Raw genomic sequence first — 16,224 nt, 5'->3', positions numbered from 1 at the left:
GCAACACAGAATATTATAAATATAATAATAGTAGAACCACAGAATAAATATGTATATAGTAGTAAAGCCTGCGCAGAACTGTATATAGTTTTGTGAAAGCCTGGACTAGACGGCTTCGCTCGCGTTAGAAAAAGACAAAAAGTAGCCTATGTCACTCTCCATTCCTTTAACTATCTCCACCTAAAAAATCACGAAATTCGTCGCTCTGTTTTGCCGTGAAGGACGGACAAACAAACAGACACAGACACTTTCCCATTTATAATATTAAAATAATTATGGATACGCGCCATGTTGCGGAATTTCTTATATTCCTCGTACTATACTGAACTGTCACTCCATACAGTACAGCAGAATAACAGCGCCCTCCTGACAATAGCCATATATTTCTGGGCTTTACAAGGAGTAGAAGTAGGAATAGGATCATACTGATCATAAGAATTAACGAATGACGGCAAGTAATGACGTTAGTTTTAATATCCTGTTTAAGTATGGGAATTATGTCAAATTAATGATACTAGCAACGGTAGAAGATAATGAACTGTCTGGCTGTCCCATACTTATCACATACATATCTAATTTTAAGTAGGTATGTGACTTACATTAAATAATAAGTAAGACGTCGGCGATGGCGGGATAACTTGGACTCCTTTTTGAAAGATTGGCCAGATGTTGCTCCAAACAGGGATAAGTGGAAAAAGAGGGGGGAGGCCTTTGCCCAGCAGTGGGACACATTAGGCTCTAAATAAAAAATAAATAAAGACTTCAATCGAAATGAAATGTCGTTCACCTGTTTCAACAACTCGTAAGCACTTTATGGAGTTTAAGACGTAAACATTTATCGTGATATTTAACTTTAATGCCTACTTTAATTCATCTGCAACCTGACATGCATTTTGCTCAAACAATTATGTTTTTAATTTACTAAAAAATCATATGTGACGCGCCATTTAAAAAGAAACCTTACATCATCCGGCGTTTACATCGTTACTTGCAATAATTTAATATAAAACCGTCAATTTTTAACTTAACTACCAATTATTATAAAATCTCTTTTCATACAGAATGTCACACAAACATTTCTTAAAGAAAATGACGTAAGTACAAGATATTTCCCGTGTGTAGGCGCCTTTATTAAAATAAAAAGCTTTTAAAAGTTATCTGTAGTCATAAAGAGACATCATGAGTAATTATTTTATTCTCGTTTAATCATATTGCAGCGATAAAAAATATAATTTAGTAGGCAATTAAAGAATTTCGTGAAGTTGGGACAGAGTTGGAAATAAAGAACATTAATGCGTGTTCTGGCATTTTGCAGAATAGGTTCAGCAATTTGTGTGAAAGTGTCATTGTATGGCGTAATGTCATAATGAATGACATACGCTTATTATTTAACAGCACGTCATAATGGAAATAAAAGACCTGTCAATTAGTATACGGAATATTTTACAACTGAGAGAACTTGGGCGACATTTTCTTCTTTATTATAAACTTACGGATAATATATTATGTATATTTTTACGCACATTATTACGCATATATACATTGGAGAAAAAACAATTTTAAAAACCTGGAGGTAATTTAGGTTTGACGTTAAATAGTGCGAGGGCAAACGAAAGCTGCTATGTATAGTCGATATCGATAAATTTTGACATATGTCCTCATATTTATTTATAGGTAAGTATAAAATTTTGGTTTCAATACTTTCATTATGAAATGAGTTTATATTTTGGTAGGTAATGTAATTTCAAACCATTACTATTACATACTATGTTTGGTGTTCCATTTTCAATAAAAAAAATCTTGCAAGCAGTGAATGATGGTCCTTTTTATTAATAATCTGTTTTTAGTTCGAGAAGCAGTCACATTTATTATTTATAAATCTGAATTGCTTCATATAAATGTTGGTAACACTTGAGTCGATATTTAATTAATCACTGTCATTTGTGCAGTTATGCCCTGTTAAATCGGTATAAAAACAATACTAGTGATAATCATTGCTTAGTACAGTCTGTATCTGATCAGATATATCGGAGCGCCCAATGTGCTCAAAAATTCTGAGCATGCACTCTAACGCCTCGAAAATAGAGGCGTCTATATATTTGTAAGCATTTTGGCTGCGATATATATTATTATGATAGTGACTTTTCCATTCCCAATGATAAAATATAACTAATGACTATCAAGTTACATCGCATCATTCATAGATCATTAATGAATATCGTTAGTGCAGAGAATGCGGCGAGCTGTCAAAATAATATTACTAAAGTTGTTTGTCTTTAGACACTTTATTGATAGTGTCTGAACGCATTCAGGGAAATTAGGGGTGAAACATTATATCTAAAATTGTTACTAGTTTTTTGTCGGGGCTACATAAGGTAATTGTAATGACCGGTCTGGCCTAACGGGTAGTGAACCTGCCTACTAAGCCTTGGTCCTGAGTTCGAATACCGGTAAGCACATCACCGGTGTGATGAGCACAGATATTTGTTCCTGAGTTCTGGATGTTTTCTATATTATATATATCGTTGTCTGAGTACCTGCAACACAAGCTTCTTCAGCTTAACGTGGGACTCAGTCAATCTGTCTAAGAATGTCCTATTTTTTTTATATTTCAAAACACATATCTGACACGTTATATTACTACAAAACCAAACATTATAATGGTTAATAATTATAAATCAACCAAATTACTAAACTAATCGTCCACTTAACCGCCTCGAGGCACAATTTGCTCCAAAACCTCGAAATAAAGCAAGAATAATATCCTCAAACAAACCCTTTATAATTACTCTAACGAGGGTAATTATAACCCGTGGTAGGCCTACCAATAATTAAAGGGGCCGTAAAAATGTGCTAACCACGGTTTTTTACTGTAAGTTTGGAAAAAAACATGGCTTTTATATGTGTTGTGTGTTTTGGCCTGTTAGACTATATGTATGTAAAATAGTTTTGAAAACTACATACATTGTATACATACTATAGATTACTCGGTTTTCAGGATGCAATTTTGTTTCTTAGTTAAACAGTGCGTAGGCAACCGTAAATTACTTTATAAATCGATATCGATAAATTTTAATTTCAATAATTATATCCAACAGATAGGTATGTATTTCAATTAATGTCTAGCACTGAATTAACAGCGGTGATAACGGGTTATGAAAATCTTTAAATCCTATATCCAGAAATAATAAAACATACGAAACCAACAAGTATCTATGAAGCATACAAAAAATACTGTGAGGTGTACTATCAGTAAAAACAAGTCAGTAAATGATTCTGACGCAAGTTTTTCAAGCAAGTCATAACATAAAACCCGATCTTAGTAAAAAAGTAATATTAACCAAGAGCGTTAAAATCTCATAGGACCTTGTAAAAGTATCTGTACGGAAAAGGAAGATGAATTAATCACAATTATCTTTAATGATAAAACACATCTAACTACTGATCGAGATCGGACAAAGGGGATAAATTGACCGTTTCAACTCCAGCACACACGAAATGAAATGTTTAGAAATAACTGTTACGTTAAACTGGTTACTTTCGTAGCTTTTTTTATTATTGTAAAACATAAGTAGATTTCATAAAATATTTTGAACTGCACTGAGACTCGCCCATACCCGAACAGAAGGAATACAATTACTAAAAATACTTTTTATCAAAAGATCTGTCTGTCACCGCCTTAATGAGCGATGAACGTTGTATGTGTCGTGTGCGTGTGTAGTTGTGTGCGTGCATACGGCCAAGCCAGTAGCACCAACAAAGTAGCTCAAATTACACACAATTACCCGCCATTCAAATCTTTCAGACGAAACTGTTCGAAAACATCCACAACAATCGTGTAATTAAGAAATGTGACGTTCTAACGAGATAGCGCCGGGACGGTGACGCAATCTGTCGATATCGATAATCGACATTATACAGACACAATTGGCACTTAGAGGTTATAAAGTTTTATAGCGAATAATTTATGCGTAAATTACATGATGGAATGTTTAATTATGATTATAGGACAAACAGGACATTATAGTTGATTAGTCGGACAATACGCCCGGGGGAGGGGGCAGGGTTACAATAGGTGATCAAATTTACTTTTAGTATGAGTGGTCCATTAAATACAAGTGTGTAAAGGTCTTATCTTGTAACATTATATTGTAACTAAGTATCTCATAATAAACATAAAAGTTTAATGTGGCTTCTCTTTATAACGGTTATGCGCTAAATTGTTATGCTACTCCTAATTGAACTAACATTGTATAAGGCGATTGCTGTGTTGATAGTTAAGAGTAAATCTACATATATTAATGATACCTCTTGTACTACTAACTACTTAAATATCTCCTGCAATTACTAACAACAGAGAAAAGTCGTAACTAAAATACACTGCCACAGTGGCCTTGTTGGTAGATAAAGGCAGAATTTTTTTAAAATGTAGAAGCGAAGAGTTTCATTTCTATTGGAAATTGAAGTAAACTAAATAAACATATTTCGCTAAATGTGTTATAGAATTATATATTGAAGTCTGTGTTAGTATTTAAGTTAGTTAAATAATATTGGACAAATGTGTGGGTAAATTGAATGTAAAAATCTGAAAAGTTTTTCGCTATTTAGCGAAACATATAATTACTTGTCCTTTGCAACTGCAAAATTGAAATTTGCTGACTTAATAATGAATTTTACTAAATTTGATAAAATTGACATGTAATGAACCCTCACGATCATATCAGACAGAGCATAAAAAGCCAAAGTAGGTAACTTAAATCTACTAGTAAATTCCTCTAAGTTAAAAACATCGATGATGTGGCCCAACTCTACGGAACAATCAAATTTCGAACAACAATGGCGTCGGTTGATAATCGCGGGCGTTCGGTTCACAAAAGACCTTTGTCAGAGCGCTTAACTTTTTAAAACATTTTTTAAACCGTTTCTGACGGACGCGTTAAGCCAGTTTAATTAAAATGAACTGTTTTTTTTCTGACGGTTCATAAAAATATTGTTGTTATAGAGGGTGCGTTTCGTTATTGCTTATTTGTCACATAATATTTGCTTTTGATCCGAAGGAATTAGGGAGAGGAGGAGAGGGGAGGTGCGTGGATAATGGCCCCCGTTCGAGGGGTGGATAATTTGATTTTTATTGCTACTGGTTACGAATAACTGGTGTAACAAATGGCTTAGTTAGTGGAGTTAATTCTGTTCAATTGTTACATTATAATGTAAAGTATTCATTTATCATTGTCAAATTGAGTTTATGTACTTGTTTATTACATATAATCTATAGATGTGGGTAATTCTGTCATTTAATTTCATTTTACATTATTGTCTACGAAAAAAGCATGTTCTGTCTTAAACACAAAACGCCTACTTTAGGTATCTAAGTTGTTTTTTTAACTTAAATATTGTAATAGTACATAGATAGAGTAAAAATAGGTTAATAATCTAAATATATAAAAGAAGAAGCTGACTGACTGACTGACATATCAACGCACAGCCGAAACCGCTGGTCCTAGAGATTTCAAATTTGGCACGTAGGTTCCTTATATAGTGTAGAGGAGCACTAAGAAAGGATTTTCCAAAATTCACCTCCTAAGGGGGTCAAATGGGGGTTCAAAGTTTGTACGGGGAAACAAGATTAGTTTGACTATTTTATTCGAAACTTCACAGGAAGATTCCTTAAGACATATGACTGAATACGTGTTACAGGTTTTTTAAAATTTAACCCCTAAAAGGGTGAAAAGGGGGTGATAAAGTAAAAAAATCAATATGGGTATCGTTTTTATGGTTTATCGGGTCGCTGATCACGATAAATAAAACGTTTTTAAAATCTAACGAGGCGGAAGTGAAATACCTTCTCCCCTGTTGTGGTACAATAGGGTTTAAATATCAAAAAAATATATAAAAGAAGATATTGACTGACTGACTGACATATCAACGCACAGCCGAAACCGCTGGTCCTAGAGATGTCAAATTTGGCACATAGATTCCTCATATAGTGTAGAGGAGCACTAAAAAAATATTTTTCAAAATTCGCCTCCTAAGGGGGTCAAATGGGGGTTCAAAGTTTGTATAGGGTAACAATGTTAGTTTCACTGTTTTATTCGAAACTTCACAGGAGGGATCCTAAAAACATATGAGTAAAGACGTGTTTCAGGTTTTTTGAAAATTTAACCCCTAAAAGGGTGAAAAGGGGGTGATAAAGTCAAAAAACTAATATGGGTATCGTTTTTACGGTTTATTGGGTCGCTGATCACGATAAACACAACGTTTTTAAAATCTAACGAGGCGGAAGTGAAATACCTTCTCCCCTGTTGTGGTGCAATGGGGTTTAAATATCAAAAAAATAATATATATAAAAGAAGAAACTGACTGACTGACTGACATATCAACGCACAGCCGAAACCGCTGGTCTTAGAGATTTAGCACTAAGAAAGGATTTTTCTAAATTCTCCTCTTAAAAGGGTGAAATGGGGGTTCAAAGTTTGTATGGGGAAACAAGATTAGTTTGACTATTTTATTCGAAACTTCACAGGAGGAGTCCTAAAGACATATGACTAAATACATGTTTCAGGTTATTTGAAAATTTGACCCGGATAAAGGGGTGCAATGGGGGTAAAGTCAAAAACACAATATGGGTATCGTTTTTATGGTTTATCGGGTCGCTGATCACGATAAACACAACGATTTTAAAATGTAATGAGGTGGAAAAGAAATTTTCTCCCCTGTTGTTGTGCAATGGGGTTAAAATATCCAAAATAGCCATAAGTATAGGTTTAGTTTTTATCTTTACTTCTGGTTCAAGAGATTTCAAATTGACACGGAAGTTCCTTAGAGGAGCACTGAGAATGGATTTTTCAAAGTTCACCTCCTAGCATGATAAGTTGACAGGGGCAAGGACAGGGACAGGGACAGGGACAGGAACGGGATAGGGTTAGGGATAGAGACAGGGACAGGGACAGGGACAGGGACAGGGACAGGGACATGGACAGGGACAGGGACAGGGACAGGGATAGGGACAGGGACAGGGACAGGGACAGGGACAGGGACAGGAACGGGATAGGGTTAGGGATAGGGACAGGGACAGGGACAGGGACAGGGACAGGGACAGGGACAGGGACAGGGACAGGGACAGGGATAGGGATAGGGATAGGGGAGGGACGGGGATAGGGATAGGGATAGGGATAGGGATAGAATTAGGGGACGGGGACGGGGATAGGGATAGGGGAGGGACGGGGACGGGGATAGGGATAGGGGAGGGACGGGGACGGGGACAGGGACGGGACGGGGACGGGGACAAGGATAGAGATAGGGACGGGGATAAGAATATGGATTGGGGTCGGAATAATCGGTCGGCAATCGATATCTAGGCAGTGTAAAATGCAGGTGGCTCAGTGGGAAGGGATTAGTAAGTAGGCATCGGCGAGTATCCTGCATCCGTAATAACTATTACATTCAATGTGCTGTAAGAAGATCGTTGTTTGCTTGCCTTTTATATGTTTACGTTTGCAATAAGTATAAGCAAAATGGAAAAAATTGTAAGCGATAATGCAAGGAAGTACTTTTTACCCTACCGACCATAGCGTCGAGATACTGGCTATGTGGTTTGTATGAAGTTTCCCCAGTATAAATATTTATATAGGTAAAATACATACATATTCGTACCTACTACCTACGCTGTGGTCGCTGTGTAACAATTCTACAATCATTGCAAGAATTTCTTTTAAAACAATAGTAATATGTATAAGGTACAGTCAGCCAAAAAAGTGGTTTACCACTTTTCGATCAATAAAATCGAAAAGTGGTAAACCACTTTCTTGGCTGACCGTACAGCAAATAGATCAGTTACAATGCCCCAGTCGAGAATTGCCCCGCTTTACCTTAATCGAAATAATCGCGGACAGATGTACCTACAAAGAAACCTACGGATCCAAATGAAAATCTTATTTTTTGTAAACGTTTCTATAAGAATACTTTTATTACGCGGGCGAAGCCGCGGGTAAAAGCTAGTAACAAAGATATGAACTTCATTTCTATCTAATTAACGCTTCATACAAAAAACAAACAAAAATATTTCGTTAATAAGCCAAACAGATAATTTAAAAGCAATAAAAATGTTATTCTGACTCGTGACACTTGATCCCGCGCTATTAGGACGAAGATTTCATAACTCCGTGATAACCTCATTTTTGTACCGTTTAACAGAAAAACGGAATATAACTGAGTGTCACTCGCGCGCTTGCGACGTTTCGCCACAAAAACCGTTACAATGTAACTATCACACTATTAAGCGTAATTATGAGCAGATAACTTAATTGTCTCATAATTAGCAACTTTGTTGAATGATTTATTGTTTGTGCAGTTTATGCGTATGAAATATGGTATCATTTTGAGGTTACGATCTTTGTTATCTTGTATAGCTTCATTTACTTAAATTAAGTTTATTTTTCCAGGCTAGTGAGTATAAAGATAAAGCGAAAATGTAATAAGGTAAATAGTGTATAGCGCACAATTCGCGATTAAGTATAAAGAGTGCCCAATGCTCAGTAACGGTTTTCAAATGGATTGACTAATCCTACAACTCCGTTAAACCTTTTAAAGCTCCCATACAAAGTTGTTCGCTTAAAACACGCCACAGAAAAGCCAATTAACTTATTTCAAAAACCGCGATCGGTACAAACAAAACGACACTTTGTTCCTTTTTCGAAAAAGGACGTTCTGAATTCAAACGTTCCTGGATTACTTTTTTATTTTTTTAAACAAGCGCCGACGGACCACAGATAACGTTATCGTAAATGCTGGTGTTTTGAGATAAGTTTTTTTTTAAGTTTGTAAGTCGGTGAAGGATTAATGAGCCGTTTGAGATAAACCTCATTTTAATTGCATTGATTAAGCATAAGCTGATTTTAAGTACACGTTTATAGTCAGAGATAAATTTAATTGATACTTGGGTGAAGTGAATAATCGACACAGATTTAATACGGCGAGTAGGTGTGTTACAATTGGGGAATTATACTACTGTCAGAGGTAGAATCAATCTCTGCCTGAATAATATATACAAGCTAGCTTTGAAACTAAACGATTAAAAATTTAAAGATTTCTATAATGATGCTAAAAAATCTAGTCCACGGGCAAGTCAAGGTTATTGTATAAAAACAGATTGTAAATACGTATGTGAAACCAACATGCAATGCAATTATTAAAAACTATGCAAAAAATATGTAAAAACGTAGATGATCCTTTACACCTGTAAATATAATCAGCCGCAACATATCTCAGTAGCAACCGGACCAATTTCTAGCCTATTTATAGAAGGAATTTCAAGTAGCCACGCCCGTATTTACCCAGTGGCTAAGTACTTATCGACAGGCCGCTCGACTACTTCTCCTAACTAAATATCCGCTGGAGATCTGAAATACGACTTCCTGTTGAGCTATAATTTGTTGATTCATAAAATAAAAAGACATTAGGCACTTGTCTTTGGTCGGGTAAATGGTAAAATGATTAGTGGTAGCTAAGTCAATAAGCAGTTATTTTTTATGGCATGATCAGTATAATTTATACAGGTAATAAGTTTACTCTTGAAGTTATGGGAGGAAACGATCTTAAGTTATAGTTAGTTAGACGACCGGTCTGGCGCAGTCGGTGGTGACCCTGCCTGCTACGCCGCGGTCCCGGGTTCGAATCCCGGTAAGGGCATTTATTTGTGTGACGAGCACAGATATTTGTTCCTGAGTCATGGATGTTTTCTATGTATACAGGCTGAAATCTGGGTCGTGATCCAAACCTATTGGTCCTAAGTCGGTAATTAATTGTGAGTTTACGTATAAAGTCCGTTTTTAATTAATTTCAGCTATTTATTAATTAAACAACATTTTCCATACCCCAGTTTTAAACTTAAATTGTGGTCACCTTACAATTCATAATGAAACCTCTTTAACGAACAACTGATTAGATGAAAAATAAATGTCAACCATCACTGTTATGACAAAGTCAAAACATTGAAATAAATAAAATTATTAAAAGATCAGAAATTGAGCAGTAAAAATGCCTGCGGCATATCCGTTTTCCAACATTGAGCGGTCGGACATGGTAAGGTTTTATTACCAAACAAATCGTGCGACGACTGCTCGAGATTTATTTCACCAACGCTATCCTGATTTGCCCATCCCAAGCCGGAGATTGATTTCCACAATGGTTCAAAATCTGCGGAATTATGGACAATTTACTGTGCCGAATCATGCCCAAGCAAGAGGCGGTGACAGGCCACGACAACGACGATATGCGGACAACCTTGACGAACAAATTTTAAGGTACTTCAATCAGGATCCGCGACGAAGCACTCGGCAAGCCGCTAGACGATTTAACGTAAGTCAATACTTTGTGTGGCGTCTTCTCAACGCAACCGGGTTGCACCCATTCCATTTCAAACCGGTACAGGATCTTTCACCTTTAGATTTTGGTTCAAGAATGGCCATGTGTAACTGGATTTTAGAGAACCAAGAAACTAACATTCTTTGGACCGACGAAAGCACATTTACTCGTATCGGGCTATTCAACATTCATAATGAACATTACTGGAGCGCTGAAAACCCACATTTAACTAGAAGGAATGCATACCAAGTGAGATTTAGTTTAAATGTATGGGCGGGAATTGTGAACGATGTTGTTATCGGGCCCTACTTCATAGAAGGGAGATTAAATGGTGCTAAGTACCTCGATATGTTGAGAGAAGTGGTACCTGAATTACTGGAAGAAGTGCCGGTAAATTACTTGAATAACTTGTATTACCAACACGATGGTGCTCCGGCTCATTTTGAACACCGAGTACGTGATTACCTTGATGAACAGTTCCCAGGGCGCTGGATCGGCCGCGGCGGACCTGTGGCATGGCCTCCTCGCAGTCCCGACCTGACGCCCCTAGATTTTTTTCTCTGGGGTGAAATTAAAAGATTGGTCTACGAACAAGAGTCCAATACAATCGATGAACTTCGTCAGCGAATTGTTGCCGCATTTGAAAATGTGAAAATGAATCGGTTCGCTCTTGGCAGATTGAAAGATAACCTTAGCCGACGAGCAGACTTGTGCCGTCAGCAAGGCGGGTCACACTTCGAACAGCTCCTGAAGTATGTTTAAGCTACGTGTTGTATTGTAATGTTTCTGACCGGTGATTGTTTTTTATTTAAACACTTAGGTAGTGTCCCGGTGATTGTTATTATTTTAATAAATCATTTAAATGTTTTCGAACTTTTTAATTGATTTTAATACTAAACGTAAACTAAAAGATCAGTGTTTCAAAGTAAAAGATCACTTTTTATAAATCGTAGGTAATCTACCACATCGTTCTTTCCTAGATGGTTGTCTTGTTAAGTGCGTAGGGTGACCATGATACTAAAGTAGAAAATTATGTTGTATTTTTTTTTTGTACTATTGGAAAATTTATTGATTTAGGCACTCTAATCTGCAGTGTTGCATTCCTAATTAAGTAGCAAGTCTTGTTTTAGTTTGGTGCTACACGACCCCGATGTCACCCTGTATAAGTATTTGTATATTATATATATCGTTGTCTGAGTACCCACAACACAAGCCTTCTTGAGCTTACCGTGGGGCTCAGTCAATCTGTGTAGGAATGTCCTATAATATTTATTTTATTTTTTATTAGTTTGGTACTTGTCAATTTTATTTGCTTTTTTTCGCAACACTCCAAGGACAATGAATGAATACAAAATAAAGTAGGAATACTATTATTAGTCTTCTTTTTATATTTTAATGACTTCTGCTCCATTAATTATTAAATTACTGAGATTTGTTCTAGTTTTATTTTTTGAATTAATTTCACTTGCGTTTCAATTAATTTACAAATAAATTACATTCATATATACGTAGCTTAGTTTTGTAGAATAAGTACTAACCATATTTTAAACTATTTATATTATAACTATTTACTAAGAATAATGATCTCAATTGGTTTAAAAAAAATGAGATGAAATTATCGATATCGATAAAATTTTGCGTCTAAGCCTAGCAATTTTGCGACAAGAGAGTTATAGTTTCTAGATCGGTAGGGGGTGTGAAGTTTCACATCAATCCGTCGCAACCCCGCTGGTTCCGTAAAATTATAGCGGCAAATAACGATTTACAGCTTTTTTTCTTGTCTGTTCTCTTGAATTACAGACAGTAAAGAAACATGAATCACGATTGTTTTTTATGATTTTAATTAAAAAAATACGTGTTATGCTACACCCAATTAACAAAATTAATAGAATGTTTTTCGATAATTTACTCCGTTTAAAAAAATGGGATGGTCTACGGTCAAACATTTACATTTTACTTATAGCAAATAAATTATAGTACCTCAAATCATTTCTGCTAGCCAAAATCGAATATTTCTAAGAACTTCATAACTGTAAACGAGTGAACAACGTAACATTAATTTGACAGTTGGCCGTTTAGCGAATTACACAAGTCTCTCTCGACCTGTCAACTGTCAAAGCTTGACCGGGCAATTACGTGGGAATCAAGACGCAACTGCTCGCTGGCATTTGTGTTTGACAGAACTTGACAGCCACTTGCGTGGGACCGGCCTCAATGTGTATGTAAAGTTGACACGGAAGAGCTAAAGAGATGTTAAGTTCATTACACGTTAAAGCATTCGTTAAATTTGATTGTATGGGAAGTTCCATAGACCTCTGCTGCGTGACGATGATGAGTCTGTCAAAAGTGGTTGATGCAACTGGCCCTTAAAGTGCTTATTTAAAAGATATAGTTAACTATACCTACTATAATTTATATAAATAATAAATAAAAAGCATTTCTTCTTTGAATCATGCGTAATAATTTATTAATTTGATTTTGAGTTTTAACGTTTTACAAAACGTTTTTATTTTTTGTTGCATGCATTGTGTCCTTAAAAGTAGGTACCTAATTATAGTTCTTTTGTGTTTGTAATTTTGCGCCGCCTACAACTTCTCTGCTTTGCCTAAAGGTTGACTGGTAGAGAATGCCTTATGGCATTAAGTTCGCCTATTGTACGTTGTGTTTCTTTGTTCAATAAAGATTAAATAAATAAATAAATAAAACACAGTTTAAAAAATATATTTTTAGTTTTAACGTAGGTGCTACACAAAAACCGTCGCGAAGTTTTTAAAATCAGTTCTAAGTTCTCATATTTTTAAATGTATCTGTACTTATCTACATACTATGAAAACAGTTATCATAGTTAAGACTCAAGAGACTTTAGATTTAAGCTACGATTACATATTAATAAATTATCAGTATCTGTTTCTATTAGTAAATTTGATCACGTACCTAAATAATAAATCGAATTGGTAATTTACAACTGTAAATTAAATAAGTAATTTAAAATTAGGTACAAGTAAGTATTTTTAGGAGGTATTCAGTTGCAACGTTAAATTACATACTTACATATTTAATTTATTTTCCATTAATTATTTTAGTAGGCAACTACCTAATTTATAATGAACCATATTTTTTTACCTACGCTAAGCGATAATAAACAATAGGTAATATATCTATAGATAAAAAACCGGCCAAGAGCGTGTCGGGTCACGCTCAGTGTAGGGTTCCGTAGTTTTCCGTATTTTTCTCAAAAACTACTGAACCTATCAAGTTCAAAACAATTTTCCTAGAAAGTATTTATAAAATTCTACTTTCGTGATTTTTTTCATATTTTTTAAACATATGGTTCAAAAGTTAGAGGGGGGGGACGCACTTTTTTTTCCTTTAGGAGCAATTATTTCCGAAAATATTAATATTATCAAAAAACGATCTCAGTAAACCCTTATTTATTTTTAAATACCTATCCAACAATATATCACACGTTGGGGTTGGAATGAAAAAAAATATCAACCCCCACTTTACATGTAGGGGGGGTACCCTAATAAAACATTTTTTTCCATTTTTTATTTTTGCACTTTGTTGGCGTGATTGATATACATATTGGTACCAAATTTCAGCTTTCTAGTGCTAACGGTTACTGAGATTATCCGCGGACGGACGGACGGACGGACGGACGGACGGACGGACGGACGGACAAACAGACATGGCGAAACTATAAGGGTTCCTAGTTGACTACGGAACCCTAAAAAGGTAATTAATGTCATAAATGTTGATGTTTATTTAAAGAGATTACCTAAATTTAATTATTTGATTAAATATGATTAGTGTCTTACTAAGTATTTCAGATTAAAGGAAATTAACGACGGATAACAGAGAGATACGGTACCTAATCTTTAATTTAGATTCACGTGCACGTACTTACCTATTTTATTATTTAAATGACAGGCAATAGCCAATGTATAAAATGAAATAGAGTAGGAAATTGCATAACTGGAGGTTTTTAATATGACTGGTACCTATACCTCCCTATTAACTAATAAAATGTAGAACGATCACTTAAAAAAGGGAACATAATATCGATAACTATGTTTATCGATAAGGCAATCCCTAACGGTCATTAGATTAGCCTCTCAGAATAAGATGTTTTATTCTCAGCCACTTAATTAAGTTAAATGCAATTTATTAAAACCAAATTAAATTAGCTTGAAGATAATATTGCAATAATTATGATACAAAATAAATAAATATTTTGCCTTAGTCAATTTCAAGATTTTGCATAATTTTGTTAATAACCTAATATTAACCCTTCCAAGTCCCGCGGCAGAAGCTACCCCGCGACGGCGTCGGCGTCGTCGTCGGCGAAAAGTCAACTTTTTACAAAGTCTACAAAAGTTATAAAACAAAACCATCCCACTTCTGAGTTTTTGACTTTGCGTAGGTGACATGTGGCTTATCAAAAATGTTACCAGTTAAAGGACCTGGCTGCTGGGACTTGCTTCAAGTCTAGTAAGAAAATGTGAACCGACGACGAAACCTCGACGGCAAATTTATTTTTCAATAGTGATCCAGATTTTGATAGAATCGTATTTAAAATAATCCCTTGGTATAACAAAAATAACATCCCTAACTTTAGTAACAACAATTTGGACTCACCTCCTGGAAACCTATGTGGGAATATCCTTCCATGTCTGTTGATGAGCCAGGGGTAGAGCTGGTAGGATTCTCTAGGTACAGGGGCGGGGTGCGGCGGCGGGTGCGGGGGGAGCGGCGCGCCGAAGCCCTGCTGCTGGTGCGCGAGCGCCGCCGCCAGCGCCGCGCCCTGGAAGTGCGCCAGGAACTGCTGGTGGTGGCTCTGCGCCTCCAGGTACGGCAGCCTCTTGAGCTCGGGCGACGGAAACACCGCCGGCAACGCGCTCGGCCGCAGCAGCGGCCGCGGGGACGGGCTCCGCGGAGACGCCACCGGCGACGGCGACCCCGGGCTCGCCAGCGGAGGACTCGCGTGCTTCGGTGGCCCCCCGCCCACTATACTGTCTATACTAAAACCGATCTTCGGCTTCGACGGCACCGCCAGCACAGGGGTCGGTGCGAGAGGCATCATGCTTTCACGAGTCACAAACACTTAGCACTGTCACAGAGCACAATCCATGGTGACGCGCGATACGAACGCCAACGCGGCGCGCGGCCGAATGACTACCGCGCCCGACGCCCGGCGAGGGAAAAAATAACGAACATGGACGCCGAGTGTGTGATTGGTCGCCGTTTTCCAATGGGCGTCGAGCTGCATTTGAAATTTAAAGCGTCGCGTTCCGATTGGTCGGTCAGATCGGGGAGGTTGTGTTTGAATTTGGAATGCTTTCGCGATGGGCGGTTGGAGCCGGGAGCTTGCGTGTAAGCCTGCCGCGGACGGGCGGCAGTCGGTGCGAGGCGGCGCGGGGGCCGCACCGGCTCCGCGTTTTGGTCGGGTTACCAATCAATTAAGCCCCGGATTGGGCTTGCTCGTTTTGGGCCCGCTGCCTCCGCATTCGAAATAATACACTTTAATTAACTCCGATAGTTTATTAACTTAATACCGCGAGATAAAGAATTTTTCAGCGATTTCTCTTAGAAACAATTAATTCGCTTGTCCCGCCATTTTGGCATTTCTAATTATTTTTATCGTCGATATGAGCCGCATATTGTTGAATTATTTTTTAATGAAACGCGATAAGGATTGAATTTCACGCAAATTTTACGCCATTATAAACTAAATAGTGTTTGGTAAATAGTTTGATTTTTTAATTAAAATTGTTTTGTGTTTTGTAGCGCTGGACGGCTGTGATTAGTTATTGTTTGGGAAATGTATGCGTTCCGCCATCTTACATTTAATTACGTTACATT

General features: G+C 36.8%; 1 protein-coding gene across 1 annotated transcript in view; it reads right to left on the bottom strand.

The window, feature by feature from the left end:
• The window catches only part of LOC125238328 (homeotic protein empty spiracles-like), a 55,815-nt gene extending 40,299 nt beyond the window's left edge, over positions 1 to 15,516 (bottom strand). Inside the window, exon 1 of the mRNA XM_048145632.1 lies at positions 15,001 to 15,516. Coding sequence (XP_048001589.1) covers positions 15,001 to 15,445 — 445 coding nt within the window. The 5' untranslated portion in view covers positions 15,446 to 15,516. The remainder of the gene's footprint in view (positions 1 to 15,000) is intronic.
• Between the last annotated feature and the right edge of the window lie 708 nt (positions 15,517 to 16,224).

This window comes from Leguminivora glycinivorella, chromosome 23 (assembly GCF_023078275.1).
Source record: "Leguminivora glycinivorella isolate SPB_JAAS2020 chromosome 23, LegGlyc_1.1, whole genome shotgun sequence".
NCBI lineage: Eukaryota > Metazoa > Arthropoda > Insecta > Lepidoptera > Tortricidae > Leguminivora > Leguminivora glycinivorella.
The sequence above is the reverse complement of the archived record's forward strand: the minus strand, read 5'-3'. Positions and strand labels throughout refer to the sequence as shown.